The sequence below is a fragment of the Stegodyphus dumicola genome, chromosome X2 (assembly GCF_044657685.1).
Source record: "Stegodyphus dumicola isolate Sdum_Otavi_A_Nest chromosome X2, ASM4465768v1".
Lineage (NCBI taxonomy): Eukaryota > Metazoa > Arthropoda > Arachnida > Araneae > Eresidae > Stegodyphus > Stegodyphus dumicola.
In genome coordinates this window covers 103,331,455-103,354,370 of record NC_140781.1, presented here as the reverse complement: position 1 = coordinate 103,354,370, position 22,916 = coordinate 103,331,455, and the positions used below count along the sequence as shown (strand labels likewise).

At 35.3% G+C, this 22,916-nt stretch overlaps 1 protein-coding gene across 1 annotated transcript in view; it reads right to left on the bottom strand.

Moving 5' to 3' along the window:
* Nucleotides 1–22,916, bottom strand: part of LOC118184686 (uncharacterized) — a 47,922-nt gene that overhangs the window by 8,797 nt on the left and 16,209 nt on the right. Inside the window, exons 4-5 of the mRNA XM_035354400.2 lie at nt 3,812–3,934; nt 1,819–2,109 (exon numbers count right to left, since the gene is read on the bottom strand). Coding sequence (XP_035210291.2) covers nt 1,819–2,109; nt 3,812–3,934 — 414 coding nt within the window. The remainder of the gene's footprint in view (nt 1–1,818; nt 2,110–3,811; nt 3,935–22,916) is intronic.

The window sequence follows — 22,916 nt, the reverse complement described above, 5'->3', positions numbered from 1 at the left end:
AGCACCCTGTATATAAACTGTCAAATCCACAACTCCACAGATGGAAAAATAGAAAATCCCAGCTGAATCCCAAAAATAACCCGTGGTTCAATGCTGAAAGGCATTAAAGCATTATCCTTCAGAACTTTTCTTTTTTTGCTTTTTAATAAATAGCAAAGCATCATCCGTTCTTTCGTAGAAATCTGTTGAAGGTAACTTAAAGTATATGTTGCTCTTGCTTTTCGCTAGATCGGATATTTTTGTGGGAAGTTTTGTAAGAATGTGTTTTTAAAAGTTCTGCACTTTACCATTTGTCAACCTATATTGGTGTCCAAAAGATAAGTTTGGTTTATTTAATTATGGAAAAGCATACGAGGGCTAAGAAGAAAGATGCCTTCGCGGAGGATTTTCTAAAGGAAATTGGCTCGTACTCACGTTTCGCATGTAGAAAACTATGAAAACGCGCATTCAGCCAGCCCGATCACCAGAAATCAAACCCAGATCGAATTACCAGTGTTCAGCGACATTGCCCCTCGACCGCTGTTGGGCCTCGCCAGAAATTAAAAGTAAATTGTTGTAAAATGTATGAAGGAAAGATTTAACTTAAATAGAACAACAGAACGTTTCAAGTGGATTATCTATTAATTTATACGATTCACTGCATACATGCACAATTTATCACTTGAACGTGTATACACAAAGAAGTTGCACGTATTTTGAACTTTTATACGTAAAGCTGGCTAATGATCTGAATATTGTTTTAATCTACTTACTCGTAGTCTTTGTAAAACGTGATGTTGCCGTTGTTGAAAAAGAGAAAATTGGCAAATTATGCCCCAAGGGCACCACGTTAACCTTTGATTTGGGGGGGCAAGGAAGGGGGGGTAGAAACAGAAACGTTACAGAAAGAAGCCTTCAGAACACTAAATGTGCTAAAAGGGGCAATCTCCAATTAAAGTCTCCAAGTGTGGCTCTGTTTAATATACATGAGATGCACTAGAGAAGTGGAATGGATCCTGTCAGCCTCAACCAAAAGCCGTTCAAGAATTGAAAGCAATTATTCTTTCGGAATAAGAATTTCACCCGTATGAAGCTAACAGATAATCTGGGGGGGTAGATCAACATAAGAATTACGTGGCTACTAAGAGCTAACCAAACCCCTTTTCCCCTCTAGATAAATAAAAGTTAAAGTTTAAATATTTTAATAGAAAAACACATGGTTCCTATATGGACTTTTGGTATTCTTGTTTTTATAGTGTTGTACCTGTATTATATTTTACATACGCGGCTCAAGTTCCTTCCATTTCCATGGTGTATAAGGTATCACAGTGATAAGATTATTGTTCTTATAAAAACCAGTACAGGTACAGATATAAATCAGCGGGGGACACTAGAATTTCACTAAAGTTTGTACAAGTATAGTGTCACCGAGTTAGCTGTGCAGCTCCGCCCCAATTTTGAGGAAGTAAACCCTGAGAGGGGCTGTCCGAGGATCTCGTACCCCTCTTTTCCTACCGCCAACCAACCAAGTATACTTTTGGTTCGCTTTATATTTTGAGGGTCTTTCATCTTTACTGGACAGACCATTGCATTTTTTACACTTACAAACATTTATGTCTTCTCTGGGATTCAAATTTGGGCCCATCGGTAGGACAGACAGCGTCACTAATCACTGTATACCGTCCGGCCGGCTATGGTGATGTTTGCTATGCGTCAGTGTGCTGTCCGAGATTGTTTTTGACGTTCAGAAACTACATGAATATACTTATTTAAATTTACACTTTCTAAAATAATGCCTTAATCAAAATATATAATCCTATGAAGTTAAAAAAAACTTACTAAATTTTATTCCATCGATTATTACACCTTTCTTAACTATTCCACATTTCCTGAGTGTTCCGAAGCTCAAATAATCACCAATACATGGCTTTGTTGCATTAAAAGCGTTTACATTGAAGTCACCGTCGTAGGAGAAAGTCGCTCCGCACATGCCGACTTCTTTTCGAATACAGATAGCATAATCCATGTTTAAGAAGTAAGTATCTTCGTTTACTGACTTGACGTTTCCGTAGTTAAATGACTGAAACTTTCCTACCGTCCCCGTGAAGTACTGAAGACAGTGCGCAGGAGCTAGAGAAAATGCAGGCAATGCACTTATTTGTAAATGCAATAAAATTAAACATTTAAAAAATAACTACTTCAAGAGATCTATTAAAATTAATACCGGTGTAGAAAATTCTCTTTTAGCTCATACTCAGTAGTCTACTAACTTATCTCTGTTACTACTTACTCTGCGTTTATTATAATAAAAACCTAGGAGGACAGCTGGCGTTGAAATGCACACTTATAAATTTTACCATTAGGTTTTTATTATAATAAGATTCCTTCATAATGTGAAAGCTCAAATTCCGCTTACGAGTTACAAGAAACCGCAAAAAACGCCCCCATTTCACTCCAAAAAGTCATTTAAGACAATTAAAGAAACATGACAGACATTATGCAATGGCACCTTTTAAAACTATGTTACATCTGTTATGTGTTAGAAGTTCTTTCGAAGTTTTGATTTTTCTTATTACATAGTGTGTCACAAATATTACATGACTGAATATCTCTTGAACAATTGGAGGTTGAAATATGGTTACATTTTAAGAAATGAATCAAATAAGAAAAACTTTCATGAAACCTTATTATATGCTTCAAAAAATAAGCTTGTAGAGATTACTTTAAATTTCTAAGAGTTATTTAAAGTTTAAATATGCTTTACTGTCTTTTATCGTTTCCCATCTACTATTCCCTACCTCAATGAGGTTTTAGTTTATGCAAATGAGCTAGAAGGAGTATTTAAAAAAGGTTCAGCTTACTTCGAAAGAGATTGCTTAGGAGTCCTTAGTGGCGCGTGTTTGCCGTTTGGCTTCCTCGTTCTTAAATCTAATACGCTCAGCCGTATTGTAAGCGCCTGTTGATAATCGACGGGTAGGTTAAATTAAGGGCAAACTACGATAGGTATTTGTGTCTAGCTTCGGCTAAGTCTGTTTAGTCTAGTATTAGATTAGTTTCTCATTTTCTTGAGTTAAAAGCCCGAGTGGAGGCTTTCCTGTAACCCCGAGCAGCGGGCCATCTGTTATTATTTGAGTAAATAAAAGGGTATTTTAACCCTTCTCTGAACTTGGTCATTATACACGCGAACTCAGAAATAGGTGGCTCCACAGTTCATTAGGTTCTTTTACGTTCTACATAGACAAAGTACCGAGGAACATTATAAGCTCAGTAAGCTGGTGTATGTTAATTTTTTACTAAATATGATTGCAAAATTGTCAGTTTTTGAGAAGTACTTTATGAGTTCCGATTTTTAAAGATGGTTAAAAATTTAAGCAAAACAGAGTTCTAGAACTAATTGCAACTAATGTGTCTCTGCAATCCTCTATTTTATTCGTTCCTTCTGATCTTTGTAGAACATTATTTTCAAAAACTGTAAGAAGCTTCATCAGCTAGCAATAAACTTTAAGTACCTGTATTAAGTTAATGAATTTATTTTACATGATATTACTTACAGTTTTATACCAAAAACAAAAAATATTCTGAATCAATTAAGCAATATTTAAACGTCTGAAAAGAAGAATAACCGTGATAGTAGATTTTATAAAATCTCTATATAATGATTATTATATCTGAATGGTGATAATGCTTGATAAAATCAGCATTCATTGTACAAAAATTAGTTTACGAAAGGTATTTTGCATGTTTTTATGAATTTTTTGTTTCAGCGAACCACTTAGCATTTTAGAGTCAAGTTATTTGGTAATATTTTATATTAATCATTAAGATTTCTTACCCATAGCGTCACTTTTACAAGGTATCTGTGTAATACGAATCCTCCATTTCCTTTCATCACTTTCTCTTGTCGTATACACATTGAAGCGGAATACCCCTGCACTGCTGCCTACTTGAACGTACACTGAAGAAGAAAAGTTGGTTAATAATGCATCAGGAATCACTAACAAAAGACAATAAAAAACAATCTTATAATATTTTTCTGCTTTAGTCATTTACTGACAAGTTTTTCCTAACATTCTTCAATTACTTTCTGTCCAAATCTTAAACTATTACTTTGGTCCTCTTACATTATAAAGGCTCGCATCGGCCGATCGATAAAGACATTGAACAATGTTGGTTCGACCCGGATTCGAATCTCGGTGAACAGTCTAGAGCTGCAGTTCTGAACCCAAACGTTTTGCGTTTTTTGGTACGCAAAAAACAAAGTATTTTAACTATTAAATTCACAAATTTTGGGAAGAAAAAGAACAACTGATAAAAATTTCCTGTGATAGAACTCTAACTGAAGATTTCAAAAATAACACCCTCGTTAACTTTTGACTGAACCGAAAAATATAATTTAAAGGAATTTCAAATAAAACTATTAAAATTTTATTGCATTTTTGCACACTGTTATTTTCACAACCTATTTGTGTGAACAAAGATTTTCTTCCATGTTATATTTGAAAAATAAATACAGAACAAAATTAAAAATGGATCCTAACTTGCAGTTAAACCAAGTGAAATAAAACCAGACAAAGAAATTGATATCTCTTAAACAGGCAAAAATTTCACACTAAATTTGTAATAAAAGTATTATAACTTAAATTCTGGTGATTAAAATGGTAACTAATTTTAATCTTATATTTTTAATGTGTGCATATTTAAGAGAAATAGCCAATAGGTTGTGCAAAAGGCAAAATACACTCATGGACAAAAAAATTAGCGCACCAAGAAATAATTGCGAGATCGTAACGAAACTTGCAATGAAGGTACATGTCGGGGAGATATGTAAATGATTAGAAATGCAGCGTGATTGCGCATTACGTATAGCAGGTAGAGAGCGTTGAACGTCGTACTCTGTGGAGTATAAAACAGGTAACCAAAGCTTGTTTGAATGTGCTGACTCATTTACAAAGGAAGAGCTGAGGTAGATATGCCATTACGCCGTGTTCGAAGACAGTATGAGCAGTTGTCGCAGTTTGAGAGGGGGAGAATCGTCGGGATGATGGAAGCTGGGTGGTCAGCTAGGCGAGTAGCTCGTCAATTAGGCCGCTCTGATTGTGTTGTGAGGAGGTGTTGGGATCAGTGGACCCGAGAGATGTCATGTACACGAAGACCAGGCTCAGGACGCCCTCGACAGACCAGTCGTCGAGAAGACCGCCACATCGTAAGAAATGCGCGCGTACAGCCAACTGCTTCATCGGCCGCCATCCAGGCACAGGTAGCACCTTCACTAGGGGCCCCTGTGTCTTCTAGAACTATACGAAGGCCGCCTGGCTGAAGGTCAGTTGGTATCGCTGCGCCCATTACGTGTGCTGCCCTTGATGCCCACCCATCGACGCCTCCGTTTGAAGTGGTGTCGAGCACGAGGAAACTGGAGTACAGCGGAATGGAACCAGGTCGTCTTTAGCGACGAATCCCAATCTCGGCAGTGATGGCAATCGTGTTCGTGTGTGGAGAGCCCGTGGTGAACGCCTCAATCCTGCCTTTGCTGTACAGCGACACATCGTTCCCACAGCTGGTGTGATGGTATTGGGGCCATTGCCTACAATACACGGTCACCCCTAGTATTGTTCCGTGGCACCATGACAGCCCACCGGTATGTTCATGAAATCCTGCAACCACATGTGTTGCCACTCATGCAGCGGCTTCCAGGAGCCATTTTTCAACAAGACAATGCTCGGCCTCATACGGCAAGGGTGTCACAAAACTGTCTCCGCACTGTTACTACCCTTCCTTGACCTGCCCTATCCCCAGATTTGTCTCCAATCGAGCATATCTGGGATCATTTGGGACGACGAGTTGGGCATCCTACGAGTTTGAACAAACTAGAGGCAAAGTTACAGCAAATATGGAACGAAATGTCTCAAGACATCATACAGAACTTGTATGACTCAATGCCTGATCGTATCGCATCGTGCATTCGCGCTAGAGGGGGTCCAACGGAGTATTAACTCCTCCGTTCTTTTGCCTTTTTCTCTGAAATAAATAATCCTTTTTCTTTGATTTTCTTTTCATTTACTTATATCAAAGTAGTCATTACGTATGTAAAATTTCGTTTCATTTTGACGACTCCTTCTTGGTGCGCTAAATTTTTTGTCCATGAGTGTATATTTTTTTTTAATATTTCTATTGAGAAATTGAAAAATAATGATTGTAAAATGATTGTACAAAAGTTTTTTATTTTTTTTTTGAGATGGTACACGTTAGTCAAAACGTTGAGAACCGCTGGTCTAGAGACATGTGAGCTTTCTCGGTTTGCCTTATGTGTAACGCGGATACCAGAGAGTTTTCCTTAAAACGTCCTCCACAAAAGCCTCCCTCCCTATAAGCAGATAATAGTCGAGCTGCTTTGACTTAACAAATAAGCCTAACATAACCTTACTTTGTATATAATATTAGAATTTCGGGGAGAGAACTATAAAAAAATAAGTTATGCTTTCACCAGGAATTGAACCACGATTCTTCTAATTTTGTTGGGTGAGTGTCATTATGCTACTAAGGCATAAAGGAGGAATACCTAAATGCAATCTTAATTTAAAGCTCTTATTCAACAAAAGTGGGTATTTCTAGTTATCATAATTCAGATTGCATTTCTGTTTAATTTCTGTACCTAATTTGGATTTTCAAATCTGCATCTTTCCGTAAAATTTTGCTTAAATATAATCTTTGTTAAAGACTGTTTGGTAACTCTAATTCTGTTTGATACCAGCACTGAATATTTTCCTACTTATCGAACAAAAAACATTTTTATCGTACATGCAGATTAAGAATAGAATGCGCGCATTAGACGGTATTGTCTTTTATTTACAATTAAAATTACACTTTCTTTAAAAAAAAAAAAAAATCAGAGCATCATTCACCTGTTAGTTTTTGGTTGCAGTGACTAATACCTCTTCCATGTTTTCAAATGAATGTTTAAAATGTATCTATGCATTTGTCATTTAATTTATACGCTCCTACAATGAAAATATACCTCAACTGTTAATGCATATTTATATGCCAATCTGTCTACATAAAGCTCTAAATGCAAATCCAAAAATTAAAAATGTTCCCCTTACTGGTAAGGTAGAGCAGGCTGCCATATTGTTAGGCCAGGTTTCAAATCCCAAAGAAGGCTCAGATATTTGCAAAAGTACAGTGCCTTTAGAAATGCCCATGGAAGATCTTAAAAAAAAAAAACCGAAAATCTCCTCGAACGTTTGGTAGTAGAGGAAGAGGATTATGAGATCCTTAGATTCCTTCCTTTTAGTTATTCTCTGCCAAAATTAGGAAAGAAGTAGGTGGAGTCGTAATGCTGTAAGGTTTTTCTCCCTCTTTACTGCATGCCTTCATTGCTGTAATTAGAAAGCACATCCGGCCAACAGTCGGAAGGTCCGGAGTTCTAGCTTTGGCGAAAACGGTTCACATTTTTCTCGTCTCCTGCCCAAAAATATAAAAACCTAATAATTCTACAGTAACTCCTGAACTGAAAGGTGGTGGATGATAATTCGTCGTCACTAGGATTTGGCGGCTGGGAACTCCTCCTCGGTCACCTGTTAAGAGGGGTTGAATGTAAGTTTTTTCTGCCTCTTTACTGCTTGCATTGTTGGTGTAACTAAAACACACGTCCTTCTAACAATCGAAAGATTCGGAATTCGAGTGCAGGCGAAGGAAATGCACATTGAATTCGCGAATCGAGTAATAATACAGATCAGGAGAATAAGTAACCGCAACAGAAGCAGTAAGAAATTAAAATGCTAGGAAAAAAATTTGTACTAAAAGGGATAGTCAAACTTAAAGCACAGAATAGAAGATCAAGAGCAAAACCTAAACTGAGATGACATTATGGACCTACAAAGGATTACACTTTGAATGAAAACATGAAAAAAGGCATGTAAAAATTCACAAAATCCAAAAAACTAAAATATATAACTTCAAGAAGGAGAAACATTAGTATAAAAAATAAGATGTGTAACTCAGAGAAAATATAAAATTACAAAATCGCAATCTAAAATTGCAATAAAAAAGTAGAGAAGTTGGGGAGGTCATAATTAATTTATTTTGTTGGAAGGAGCGAAGAAAGACATGCTTATCATACGACCTAGGGACTGGCTTCTGTGCTGAAAGTCGGTGGTTAAAGTCCTATTTCCATAGGAATTAGATCGTTGCATGTATGAATATGCTAACGTATACTGGATGTTATTAAAAGTCATTACAATTGGATGTTATTAAAAGACATATATTTCCAGTTACGAAATTTTTTTAATTATGTTAAATATTCATGCTATAGCACTTTTTAATTTAAAAGTTCAGTTTTGTAAAATTTAGGAACTTTTTTTTTAATGTTCAGCGATCTGTTTAGTAAAAATTTATACTCTTTCGAAAAAAAATAATTAACCACAGAATATTTAATTCCCGTATGAAGAAGACTAAGAGACAAACTTTAATATTTTTAACTTTCAATTTCAGTCAACATCATCTCAAGGAAAATAAAACAGGAAAATCGACAACCTTGTATTCGGCGTAGATTCTGTAAACTCCCAATCGATTTCGAGGGCAAAACGGGTCCCACTTCATCAGTTGCACAAGTTTTTGCAGAAATCTTTGCTCCTGATGAAGGGGGGCCCGTTTTGCCCTCGAAATCGTTTGAGATTTTACAAAATCTATGATTAATATAAGGTTGCCGATTCGCCCGTTTTATTTTCCACGTCGGCGTGATTCTCTTACGTCTTGATCATCTCTAGGTTTTAAAATTAATATCTCGGTTAATATTTATCGGATGGGTATCTGATATTTTGTCTTTTATTTTTTAGGTTGAGCATAAACTTTTACTAAACATAACTATATGGACAGGAGGAGAATATAAAATGTTAAACTTTGCTATTTGTACGAAATTTATATTTTTTTATTTATTTATAAGGTACTTTCTCCTTCCTTTACCCGTGCCATCGGGGGGTAATTTGAAGCATACTCGACGCGCATTCTAGAGATCTAGGGTTCGAGTCGCGGTGAGGACATTGCACATTTTTCACGTTTGTTGCTTCAAAATAGCCTAATGATACTATAGCGGCGCCCCAACTAAAAGGTGGTAGATTATAATTTGTTACCACCAGGATTTGATGATTGTGCCCCAAATCCCCAGTCACCCGTTAAAAGGGGGAGTATATAAGATATTTTCTACCTCTCTTCTGCCTGTCTTAGGTGTAATTGGAAGCATACTTGACGCGTATTCGAATGGCCCGAGGTTCAAGTCCCGGCAGGCCACTGCACATTTTTCATGTCTCCTGCTTCAAAAGACCTAATTGCTCTACATACTTTAAAAATGCCAAAACAGGAATGTGTGCTAGATTTGAAACTTTTTATATCTGGAAATATATGTGCACGACCTATGGCTGCTAAAAAAAGGCCGCATAAAGAATTATATGAACATGCTGTGTAACTATTATACTATAAGATAGTTTTGCTTGGTAAAGGGTGTGTTCTCTGAATGCATGTATGTTACATGAATATTCAAGTATTCACGTATTTCTCAGGAAATTCTATAAAAGCGAACTTCTTGGCAAATAGCTTTTGTAGCTCAACTGACTTTTTTCCTTGCTTTGAGGAAATTTTCTGGAAAGCCTCGAAAGATTCATTCTAAGTATACACTGCACATTTGCATTCGTACATAACTAAAAATATGTGTTAGAGAAAAGGTTTTCTGATGTTAATAGATGAAGTAACGAACACTTCTATGCACACTGGACTGAAGAGTATTGATCAGCATAACTTTTTTGTCAAAAAGGAGATCTTTTTCACAGAATCTCAGACAATTTATGCTCTAGAAAACGCTGCCAAGCTTCAGTATCAGCACATAGTCAACTCGTAATGCTACGTGCATAAATTAAGAATGAAAATACTTCTAGTTTAATGAGTTATTCTGTATGATTATTAGGTTATGATTCTAAAATAATACAGTCTCACGTAACTATAGATGACACACTTTCAGTATTTGAAAACTTACAGATTACATGTTTAAAAATTCTTTCTATATTTTAATTGTAACAAAATATTTTTAAATTGTTAAATTATTTTTAAATTTCAATTGTAAAAAAAATTCGAAGTTAAAGAATATTACACACTAATAAATCGCAAAATATCACTAAATAATAATTAAGGATAGATTTGTAGGGTTTATATTTATTTTAACTAACATTTATTTTAAGTTTAAACTATCTTTCCTGTCAAGCCTTACTTTCCCCTGTAACTGCCAATGCCAGAGTATGTAAATTTTAGTAGAACGCGCAAGAATTCAAATTATCAGCGGAAGAATTCTGAGTTAAATAGAAAGGAAACGAGTTCGAGGTGTGCTGTTCTTACTTCACGAGCGCGGAGGTAGTTATCCAAAAATTGAAGAACCCCGCGTTTCGGCCTATGTGCTTGCCTTGGAGAATTGTTAATCGTTCAACGTGATATTCAAAGTTTGCTGAATTAGCAGCGGTATTGTAAAACGCGGTGAGGGTAGTTACTTTTAGAGAGCCTCGTAGTTAGAATCTTGTTATTATTTTCTTTTCAGGTTCTTATTTTTATTTTACCGCCGAGTCGGCGTAGTTTGTGAGCGTCAAGAGCACGCACTTGTAATTTATTACGTTGAATAAAAAGGGACTTAAACCCCTAGCAAGACTCTGTCATTTTTCCAGTTTCAACAGTCACCTCTTGGTTGCGTGCAAGTTGGAGGCGCGCAACTCTACATTGGCGCCCGAACACTTATCGAACTGAAATGGCCGAAAATCGGATGGAAGCCGCTGGACAACACCAAGAAATGGCAAGCCAATTGGAAGGATTTGGATACCTGGTCCAGACTTTGAGAGCGTCAATCAAGCCAAACGTCGATTTCGACGGAAAAAATTCGGTGACGATATTTCTAGAAGGCCTAGAAAATCACTTTCAGCTCTACTCTGTGCCTGAAAGACAAAAAGTTGCCATCGCCACATCCACACTAAGAGGACAGGCCGCGCTATGGTGGAAGAATATAGGCAAATTTTTATTAGGGGAATTTGGAAGCCAGACGAATACATTTGAAAGTTTCAAAAAATCGTTAGTAAAGGCCTTCCCCATAGTGAAAGATCGAGCAAGGCTGGAAGCCGAACTATATAGTTTCTATCAGCGGGATATAGAAGAGTTGACGGACTTTATTCTACGAAAAATTAAGCTGACGGATATGCTGTATGGGAAGAAATCCGACGCGGAGATTATTGAAATAATCTTACCAAGATTGTTACCCGCTGTTCAAGACTAATTCGAAATTAGAAACCCAAGCACATTGCAGGAGCTCTTCGAATTGGCGGTGAAGTTTCAAAATCGCAGAATAGTGGGAAAAGCTAGAGGGGCAACGTATTCTCAAAGTACCCGAAGGAAATCTTCAAATGAGGAAACCAGAAATGGAAATCGCTCTTATGGGGAAAAGAGCTATCAAGCTAACTCATCGAACCTCGAAGGTCAAGGCCCAAAAAGAAAATTCGAAAATAAACATCCGCGTACCCAGAAGGCACAAATTGAAAGGAAAGCTTTAAACGAGTAGAGGGGCTTGTGAAAGGGAGGGTCCAGACCCCGGAAGTTTTAAAAAAACCCTCAAAAAGACATTTAAATACCGTCATCGTAAAAAACTCACATCTCCCAATTATACAAGTCCTGGTTGGCGATGTACCAGTAGAAGCCCTCATCGATACAGGAGCAGAAGGAAATTTTATGAGCGAAACATTCTTCAAAAAGAATTTTTATAAGGTACGATTATTTAAAACCAAAAATACGGAAATTATAGCTGCGCAAGGAAAAACATGTCACTGCATCTGGAAATTATCATTAAACATACAGGTAAAAGAGGAAAGCCTCAAAGTATTAATTTTTGTAGTGAAGAATCTGCAAAATCCTGTTATTTTAGGTATGGAGTTTTTAAGGGCCGCGAGGGCCAAGCTGAATTTTCAAGACAGTTCCGTGGTGCTGGAGATGGACCAGAGGGTGGTGGAACCTGTGGAGAAACCGCAAGTGGACCTTAGCCATCTGAATGACCATGAAAGTCAAGCCATCCAGCAAGTGGTGAGTAATTTTTCCAACTTGTTTTCAGAAAAGCCGGGTAGTTGTCAAATAGTTACGCATAAGATACAACTAACTGCCGAAAAACCTTGTAGGACTAAACCTTGTCGTTACGACAAACAAAAAGACGTAATCATCGAAGAACATATTCAGGAGATGTTAAAGAATAAAATAATAACGCCCATAAATAGTGAGTACGCGAGTCCAGTCGTACTATGTAGGAAAAAGAACGAGTTTCCTCCTTCGGATAAAAGGGCTTGGAGGTTTTCTATCGATTACAGAAAACTAAATAGTATTACTAAATTCCCAGTTTACCTTTTGCCGGTTATAGAGGAAATAATTAGACAGATCAAATCGACAAGATACATGTCTACTTTGGACTTAACGTCTGGCTACTATCAAATAGCTATGAGACCCGAAGACATACATAAAACCGCGTTTATAACAAAATCGGGCACTTATGCATTTTTACGCATGCCCTTTGGGTTGTGTGGGGCCCCATCAACATTCCAGAGAGCTATGGATATTGTTCTAAAGCCTGTCCTAGGAAAATCAACTTTAATCTATCTAGATGATATAATTATAACGAGTAGTAAGAAGTTTTTAAATTATTAAAAGAGGCCGGTCTTACAATTAACGCCTCAAAATGCAAGTTCGCAACTAAAGAACTTAAATATCTCGGTTATAAAATTTCGCAAAAGGGTATAGAAACGCAAGATTCAAAAATAAAAGCCATCAAGAATTCCCCACCGCCCAAGACCGCCAAGAAACTTTCTTCTTTCCTTGGGTTATGTTCTTACTATCGGTCTTTCATAAAAGATTTCGCTAATATTGCTGAACCACTCTTAGTAATCAAAAGAAAGAGAGGTAAATTTACGTGGACAGCGGAAGCAAATACAGCATTTGAAAGATTAAAAGAAGCGCTCATCAATGCCCCTGTTTTAAAATTCCCGGAGGGGAACGAAAAGCTGGAAATTGCAGCAGATGCGTCAGACTATGCGGTGGGTGCGTTTCTTATGAAAAATAGCCATCCTCTGGCATTTTTTAGTAAAACGTTGAATCAGACACAAAGGAATTATACAGCTACAGAGAGAGAAAAATTAGCCGTATTAATGGCTGTACACAAATTTCGAGTTTATTTCGGCAAAGCGCCAGTAACAGTCTTTTCGGATCATGCGGCTGTTGGTAGACTTTACTCGGGGAAAAACCTAACGCCCAGGTTAATAAGATGGGCTTTATAACTCCAAGAATATAATCTCAGAATAAAATATAAACCGGGTAAGGAAAACAATGTAGCTGACGCACTTTCTCGTATAAAACTGGACGATGAAGGAAATGAACTTAAATGCGCTGTGTTGACTTCAAAAATTTTAGATTCTAGAGATACGATTATCACTGAACTGAAAGCTGATCCTGAATTTGGAAATATCTATGCATATTTGAAAGACCCCGAAAGCTTTGAGCACACAGATATCGATGCGATAAGAAATAGAGAAGAAAACTATGAAATAATAGATAATTTATTATTTTATACGAAAACAACAAACGAAAATCTTGAGTACAAACCAGTCATCCCAGCCTCGCTTCGATTAAGCATTTTGAAGGAATTACACGACGCGAAAACAGCGGGTCATTTAGGGGTCAGAAAGACTTTAAAAAGGGTACGCGAGGCGGTATATTTCCCGCAATTATACAAAATAGTAACTGCGTATGTCAGGTCCTGCAATCAATGTCAGTTAATAAATAATATTAATTACAGCCCGGCCGGGTACTTAAATAGCATTCGCGCTACATTTCCGAATGAAATTTTAGGCATAGATCTTCTTGGTCCCTTCACCCAGAGCGAGTTAAATAAAAATCGTTTTCTTTTAGTAATAGTAGATCATTTTGCAAAATGGACAGAAATTGTTCCACTTAAACGCGCGTCAGCCAAAACAGTCGCAGATGCATTCTTACACAGATACGTTTTAAAATACGGTGCACCGATAAAAGTCATTAGCGATAACGGAAAACAATTCATTAGTCAAATATTTGAAAACATATTCACTGGACTTGGCATACGCCATATCAAAATGGTTCCGTATAGACCACAGGCAAACATAGCAGAAAGAGTGAATAAAAATATAGTAAAAATAATTCGCAGTTACGTTAGCACACATCACAAGCGCTGGGATGGCTACATAAATAAATTAGCTTATGCTTTAAGAACGGCAAATCACGATACTACGGGAAAAACCTCAGCAGAATTATTTTTAGGCCGAAAGTTAATTACGCCTTTAGATAAATTATTCTTTGTGCAACAAAGAGAGCAAGAGTTTAAACAGAAAGATGTGCAAAAACTTATTGATCAGGCACTTAAAAGCTCGGATACGGCAAGAAATAAGCAAAAAGTGTATTATGATAGAAAACGCCGAGAAGCAGATTTTAAAGTGGGGGATAAAGTATTGAAGCGGAAATTTTCTTTATCAAGTGCCCCAGACAATTTTACTGCAAAGCTAGCTCCAAAATTTGAAGGTCCCTATGTAATTCAGGAAATCAAAGGAGTCGTATTGTATCTTAAGAACGAGAGAGGGGAGATCTGTAAAGCAAGTCCCGACCAGGTGAAAAAATGCTATAATCCAAATGATTTTGAAATCCTTAAAATTTTCTTGCAGGACTCAAGTCTAAACGAAGTAGAAGGTCCAGAAATAACAACAACTGTTCCACCACCCAAGAAGCGGAGAACTGAAGAGAGACCTAGCCCTTCTACAACCCGGAAGACGGTACCAAAAAGAAAAAATAAAAACTTTCAAACTCCAGCATTTAAGAAAAACAAGAATGCACCGCGTAAAGAAACCGTGGTAAAGAGGAAAACATCACCTACAACGTATCGCAGTAGAAATTATACATCAAGGAGAACGCTCCCAGGGCCAGAGAGTCAGGTGCAAGCAAGGCCGCCGTTCCGAAAACTGAAACGGCAGCAGGAGGAACGAAAATACCAGGAACAACAGAAGAAATTCAAGAAGGACTCCAGACCGGAGGACGTCAAGACCAGCCGTCCAATGGAAAAACGGAAACGACAACAACCCGACGATTATTCCGCCAAGAAGCCAGCATGCAGAGGAAACGAAAAACTAATGTGGACGACACTCGGAGGTCTGTAAGGAGAAGATTGACGTCCATGAAACCTATAACATGGGAACAATTTTGCCCCAAAGAATGACGGAGTTTCAATCATCGAAAACTCAAAGATAAGTTAAAATCTTCTATAATTTTTTTTTTTCTCTTTTGTTCCGAAATGTTATGCATAAGTACGAAGTTCTATGTCTTGACGAAAGTCAATATGTCTCGGTTGAGACTTAGTTTTGTTTTACTTTATTTAGCTAAGGCAAAAGTATTATTTTCTTTAAGTATAAAAGCTAAGAACAAGCATTTTCTGTTGGTCGAAAGACTAATTCTGTTATGTTAAAGCCAAAAATTGGCCGAAGATAAAAATAACTTCGTATTCTTGTATTAATAAGAATTTTAGTTTCAGTGCCGCCAGCTTGGCTAAGAATGAGTAAAGTAAAAATTTATTTTCTCTTATTCATTTTATGGTAAATTGTAAAAATCATATGTATTAAAATTTTGTAAATGTACGTAAATACTTGAATATTATGTAAAAGTAGAATTTAGTCTAGAAGCATAAAATTTTAAATGCTAAAAGTAAAATGCTCAAAAGCAATGAATTCAAAATTTAAGTATTAAACTGTAGATAAAATCATGCTTTAGAGCGAAAGCCTGCATGTCTAAAGATGAATGAGGGGGAAGTTAGAATGAATGTGTTTTGTAGGGTTATCCACCCACACTTGAATTTTTAAGAATGTTAAAGTAGCTCATCGAGTTGTAGAATGTCGAGTAAGGTGTGTCTATTTGGTCGTTGAATTCTAACAAATCATGGTGGTTAGGGGAAGTGTTGTAAGACTAAAACACGAATATTCCCGTTTGACACCACACATGGTGGAGAGCCAGGATAAAGTTAAATTAATGCTTGAAAAATTGAATGAATGTGAATTAAGCAATAACTAAGGAAAACGAATCGTTTAAAAACAAAAATTTATTCAGTGTCAAGAAAGTGTTAATTATAATGTATTTAGAAAGATACTGATACTTATTCCTTCCAGATGCTGGAAGGAAAAGAACAAGATTGATTGATGAAGTCCAGGAAAAGTTGCTGTAAGAACAGAGATTTATAAGTATCGACAGAAATTTAGTATACAATTTGTTACATAAGATTTTTTTTTTTTTTTTTTTTTTTTTTTTTGTGTGTGTACACGATGCTCTAGAGAGTTAGTTCACAATTATAAAAACTTACAACAGGTCGTTTGTAGGACCTGCTTCCAAGTTTTCCAAATTCTGGCAGCGGCAAATGTAAGGTTTATATTTATTTTAACTAACATTTATTTTAAGTTTAAACTATCTTTCCTGTCAAGCCTTACTTTCCCCTGGAACTGCCAATGCCAGAGTATGTAAGTTTTAGTAGAACGCGCAAGGATTCAAATTATCAGCGGAAGTATTCTGAGTTAAATAGAAAGGAAACGAGTTCGAGGTGTGCTGTTCTTACTTCACGAGCGCGGAGGTAGTTATCCAAAAATTGAAGAACCCCGCGTTTCGGCCTATGTGCTTGCCTTGGAGAATTGTTAATCGTTCAACGTGATATTCAAAGTTTGCTGAATTAGCAGCGGTATTGTAAAACGTGGTGAGGGTAGTTACTTTTAGAGAGCCTCGTAGTTAGAATCTTGTTATTATTTTCTTTTCAGGTTCTTATTTTTATTTTACCGCCGAGTCGGCGTAGTTTGTGAGCGTCAAGAGCACGCACTTGTAATTTATTACGTTGAATAAAAAGGGACTTAAACCCTTAGCAAGACTCTGTCATTTTTCCAGTTTCAACAGTCACCTCTTGGTTGCGTGCAAGTTGGAGGCGCGCAACTCTACAGATTAATCAACCTAGAATTATTTGAATTTACTTACTAACTGATCCTTCGAGGCGAACTGAAAATAACTTCAAATATTCCGAATTTGAACTTAAATATGTTGGTCAGCTTTTGTTGCACAGCAGTCAAACTGTTTTTTATTTATTTATTTTTTAATTTTATAATGAATATAACTTTTTCCTAAATATAAATATAGGAACCGGAAGACATATAAAAAGTTATATTTAGTAATTATTATAAAACCCATTATTTTTAAAAGATAAATCAGGAATATGTAGGTCATTTAAAACATTTTGTAATTCGAAGTATTTATCTAAAACCAATAGTTGCCAAAATATACGCCGGATGAGGACTCTTGAAGACACAGTATTATATTTATGTAAAATAAGTAAAGTATGTAGCATAAATTTTACGCCTTAAAAAAATGTAACGTCTGGTATTTTATTCCTAAAACTTTATATTCAATTATCATATTCTCTAATGGTTACGTACTTCTAAATGTATTAATTTCTCTTAGAAATTAATGATTATTTTAAATGCTTCTAAAGTATATTTTAATTTTAAAACCCTTTCCTATCAAATCTTGTTTCCACCTACAACTCCCTACCAGAGTGGTTTTTAGAATCGTGTTGAATGCAAATGAGTTAAAAGAAGTATGTAAGGAAGGTTCAGCTTACTTCGACAGAAAGCGATAAGAGTCCATAGTAGCGCGTGTTTGCCTTCTAAGTCACTCTTGAAGCTGTTACGTTCTGCCGTATTATACGTGTCTTTTGATATTCGCCAGCCAGTTTTAATTTAAGGGCCAACTACGTTAGGTACCTGTGTTTAGCTTCGGCTAAATCTCGTTTAGTTCATTATAATTTAGTTTCTTATTTTCTTATTCTGTTTTAAAGCCCGAGTAGAGGCTTCCTGTAAGCCCGAGAACATGCAGACTGCTATTCTTATTTGAGTGAATATAAGGGTATTTTAACCCTTCTCAAGTCTTAGTTGTTTTAAACTCAGCGATAAGTCTCTACATAGTTCACTAGGTTCTTCGACGTTCATCTTAGACAAGGACTTAGGAACCCTAAATGCTTTTGTAGCTTTTTTGATAATAACCCCATGTGCACTTAATTTTTCTAACACTTGCCATTTCAGACCATAAATATATTTTAATTACAGTCATTTGTAAACTAAATTCCGGTCTCATACTGTTTATAAAATGTGCTTTATTTCAAGCTTTTCCAAAGCCATCGTAAAATCTCTGTAAATTCTCTTTATTTTATTTATTTATTAATATATTTTCTGAATTTATTACGGTGCAAAGCTAAATTTCCTTGTATCTAACTCTGAAAGTATTTTTTCGTTAAATCTCTAGGAAAAGCTAAAAATATTTTTAGCTGAGAGCATATCCTACATCTAAAACTTCTTTTATTTTTGAAGTTTAGGCGGTACATATTTTCTAATGTTTTCCTGTCAGTCAGATTTATTCTCTTGTGTGTAACCCAGCAAATACCTTTCGAACAAAGAAGTAAGATTTTCCTTAGCTTACCTAAATACATTTCGTATTGCTTTTTTGTTTGTTTGTTTGTTTGTTTTTAATTTCTAAAATTCAGGGAGAAGAGAGAGCACATGAAGCAAACAATTGATGAAAAAAAAGCGAGTTTAATAATTTCTTCTGAAATGCAGAAAATTTACAAAATGATGGACTATTTCTGCAGTAATGAATAAATCTTTTCAAGAGATCAAAGCAAGGGGCATAAGAATTTGTAACCTGAGCAGTTCTAATCAATTTTTGAAACTAATTCACGACGTTCTGGTACAGTTCATGTATTTTCTGAATTCATCTCATAAAGCTATGATTACAAAACATTTCTGTGAGAATGTTTCCATGTACTGATTTTTACAGAGTTTTCAAAATGGCGAAAGCAGTTAAACATATTACAATATAGAAATTGAAGAGCCAAAAAAAGTTTTATAACATAGAATCGCATATTTATGTTAAGTAATTTAATGCTCTAAAATAATATTAATTAAATACAATTTTCATAGATTTTTGCAAATAGTTATTCTCTAGCTGGTCTACGACTCTGACTATACTCTAACTCGTAGCTATTTTGAGACTGTGTGCGTGTATACATATGTATTTATATATGCACAAGTAGATAGATAGATAAAGATGTTGTATTGTATCAAAAGGCTGTCTATTTTTCCCACTGCAAATTTGTTTTGTGTTATAATCTTTATCTTGTAGCATTTACATATATTTGTTATAATTATAAATATTATATATTATATATCTCCCCTTTTGCATTACTATCTTTCATCTTGTATTCGACAAAATCATGAATTTAGATTGTTATGCAGATGTGTATATGCATATATAGAGAGACAGAAAGGTAGATAGATAGACAGATAGATAGATAGGTAGGCAGGTAGGTAGACAGACAGGCAGACAGATGTGTATGTACCTGAAGTATGAGTTTAATACTAAACGTTAACTTATGAGCAAACTGAAAAAACTAAATAGGAATCACTGAAAATCTCACGCTTACTCTCATAAAATTGCGCAACATAGAAACATGAAAATGAAATCAAAAATCGCAAAACAAATTTTAGCTCAAAATAAGTAGAAATTAATTGAGTTTTTTAAAAACAAATGAATGCTTGTTATGAAAACCTAAAAAATATATTTCGCCTATTGTTGAAAACCAGGCTTTATTTGCAGGAAATCCTGATTTTTATTTCTTATTTTGATAAGATTTTTACTTTAATTTCTTTCCTAATTTAAATATTAAAAACAGATACATTTCTTTATTAAAAATAAATGTATTCTTCGTTGTACTTGACCCTGAAAACATGATTCATCAGATATTTTTCGTATTTCTTTCATTGCATATAATTTAGATAACCGAAGTAACCTGTGTCATGAACAGGATATTTCGGTGGTCTAAATTATATGCAGGAAAAGATAAATCAATAGTGCCGGCGCCATTACATCGTTCGCAAGGTATCATTTATCATTAGTGCCTCGGTGTCAGAATCTGGCGCAAAACACTGCCTCATTTTGTAAAGCAACTAATAATGTATTTCGCGGTCTGTAGATTTCGTCCCAATTTAAGTAATTGTGGCAATAACTGGAGCGCATCAAGCTACCATCCGTAAGACTCTGTATGAATATGATATTTCGCCGCTGCGAGAGATATTCTGTTGTATCAGAACATACTGTTTCAATTAACTGTCTTTTTCTATTATTTTATAGCATTCAGAAATTTGTTACCTAGAATTCGATTCGTAAACAAACTTCCTCTCATGTCATGTTTATTAACTCTTGCTAGATTAATTGAGGACGTTTCAAGGATTAATCTGGACACTGCCTCCAGTATAAAGCCGGCTCCAGTTCATTGCAAACAACGAAAATGTATACATACATTTATATACAGTATGGTTAGTTTGATCTCATATCTAATGATCTTCAAACTTTGTCGACTCACAGAACCCTTAGAATTGTAAGGTCTTTTCGAAAAACCCCGAATCCACTCTTCCTTAGAAAAGTATATCTTAAAACAATATTAAAGTGGATAAATATGCTATGGACACTTTATGTAGAGACAATTAAAAAAGCATTTATCTTTTGTTTAAAAATGTTAGCATAAAATTAATGTAATTCACTCATTAATAGATTAATTCGTTTTCTAGGTGTCACCATGTAGAGACATTAGGTATTTTTTTTGGAAGTAGGAGAGATGAAAAATGAGCAACGCCTTCGCCGGGAATCGAACCCCGAACCTCTGGAATACGCGCCCAGCGTGCAGACCTAAGACCCAGCATGCACTATGAAGGCGGGAGAAATACCTTATAACCTAGCTTTGGATTGTATTCAGGTACAGATTCGAGTCCCGGTGAGGGCATTGCTCATTTTTTACATTTTCGGCTTAAAAAATAACCTAATGACTCTACAGTGGCGCCCGAACTAAAAAACGTCGTAGATGATTCTTCTTCACCAGGGGTTGGCGATTAGGCCCCTAATACTCAATCTAATAAAAGGAGGAGTTACTAATACTAATAAAAGGAGGAGTATATAAGGTATTTTCTCCCTTCTATCTGCATGCCTTCCTGGTGCAACGCTAGCACACTCGACGCGTATTCAAGAGGTCCAGATTCGAGTCCCGGCTAGGGCATTGCTCAATTTTCCCATTTTCTGCTTCAAAACTAACCTAATGACTCTACAATTTTTTACTTAAATACATTCTTCCGAATTCCATTAAAATGTTTACAGCTATGTGAGAATCATTTCTGCATACGCATTGACGGAACAATTGAAAAAAAGAGCTACTCTCGCGCTGTTGGCGCCGCGTTGCGGAAGACGGCAGTCGAGACAGGAAGCTTCTGATTAATTTTCAAAGATAAATAAATATATCTTTATATTTCTTACCTAATAAAAACTAGTCAACTAGTATGAGTGCTCTATAATTTTCCTTCCGAAATTTTATTTTCACTCGTTTGACTTGCGGAACCCTGGGGCTTTCAGGAACGCAGCTTAAAGACCACTGCTGTATCCAGTTCTACCCAGTTTTAGTTATTTGCTGTTATTTGTCGTTTGTATTTTTTTCTGTGTTTGAGTTCACAATCAACTAGAATACTACTTTTCTTTAAAAAAAAGAGTCAGTGAAAAAACTTCCATCCTAAGGGCACTCAGTACATGACAATAATTAAATTATGTACTAATTTCATCTAATGTTTGGGACTGATGTTAAGCCAAAGAAACTGTCATCTAAATACTAACCTAATCTTTTCTTCTTAATGCATTAAGTTTATTCTTTTTTAACCTATTCAGAGCCCTCTTGAATTTTAAAATAAGTTTTCTTTCCGGTTTAAAAACTGATTTTATGAATAAATTATAAATACTTCCAATTTCAGTTTAAGAAAAGGGTGTGTTTACAGTTTTAAAGATATTCATCGACAGGGACTATCTTAAGCATTCGCTTTAAAAGCGATAAACTTCTATTTTCATATTTTTCTCTCTCGCCTGAACAATTAATTTAAAAGATAACTCTACTGCTTTTGAAAAAGATGGTGAAAGATGAGACCAAGAAAGATTTATGCGCTTGTCAACAGGAATGAAATATTTTCCTACAATAAAACTCAACAATGCTATTTATTTTTTTATTATTATTTTATTTATTTATTTATTTATTTTTTTTTTTTTTTTAAGAAAAGAAAAAGAAATTTTTTGCACATTTCTTCTTTTTTGTCATATACCAAGGAACGCGGAAAATGTTTAGAGAGAGAAAAAAGAGATTCGCTTCAATTCTCCGAACTTCAGCTGTTTTAAATTTATTAAATTAGCTTTTCTCAAATTCATTCTCCTTTAATAAGGTTTCCGAACTAAGCAACAGAAAGTCATTTTACAGTAATCCCACCCCAAATGGCGTCTAGAAAGGATTTAATTTCAATTTTCAGAACAAAAGAAATTCTTTAAATTACAAAATATAGAATAACTTTGCTACAGTTAGTTGTGCTAGTGATTAAATATCTTTAGAGCTGTATTTTTTATATTTACTGTTAAAATATTAATAAATGCAATTACTGAAATTAATTTCCTTTTAAAAAAGCGTTAAAGTTACCTTTCTGAAATTTATTTTTAATGTTCGAACTGTGTTTGTGCAGTAAACTTTAGTTTATATTTATGATTGATCCAAATAATAGTTATATTTTATGTATCCCATGTAACATTTTTTACTATTTCTCCCTTAATATTTGTTATTATTTCAAGGTAACTTTATTTCATTTCTTTGTGCAATGGATTGTTTAAAACCACAATACAAATTCAAAAAAAAAAAAAAAAAGTACAGTTCCTTTTATGTTTATCTGTATAACGATTTTTAGGAATCCTTCCCAAAATTAGCCCCTAAA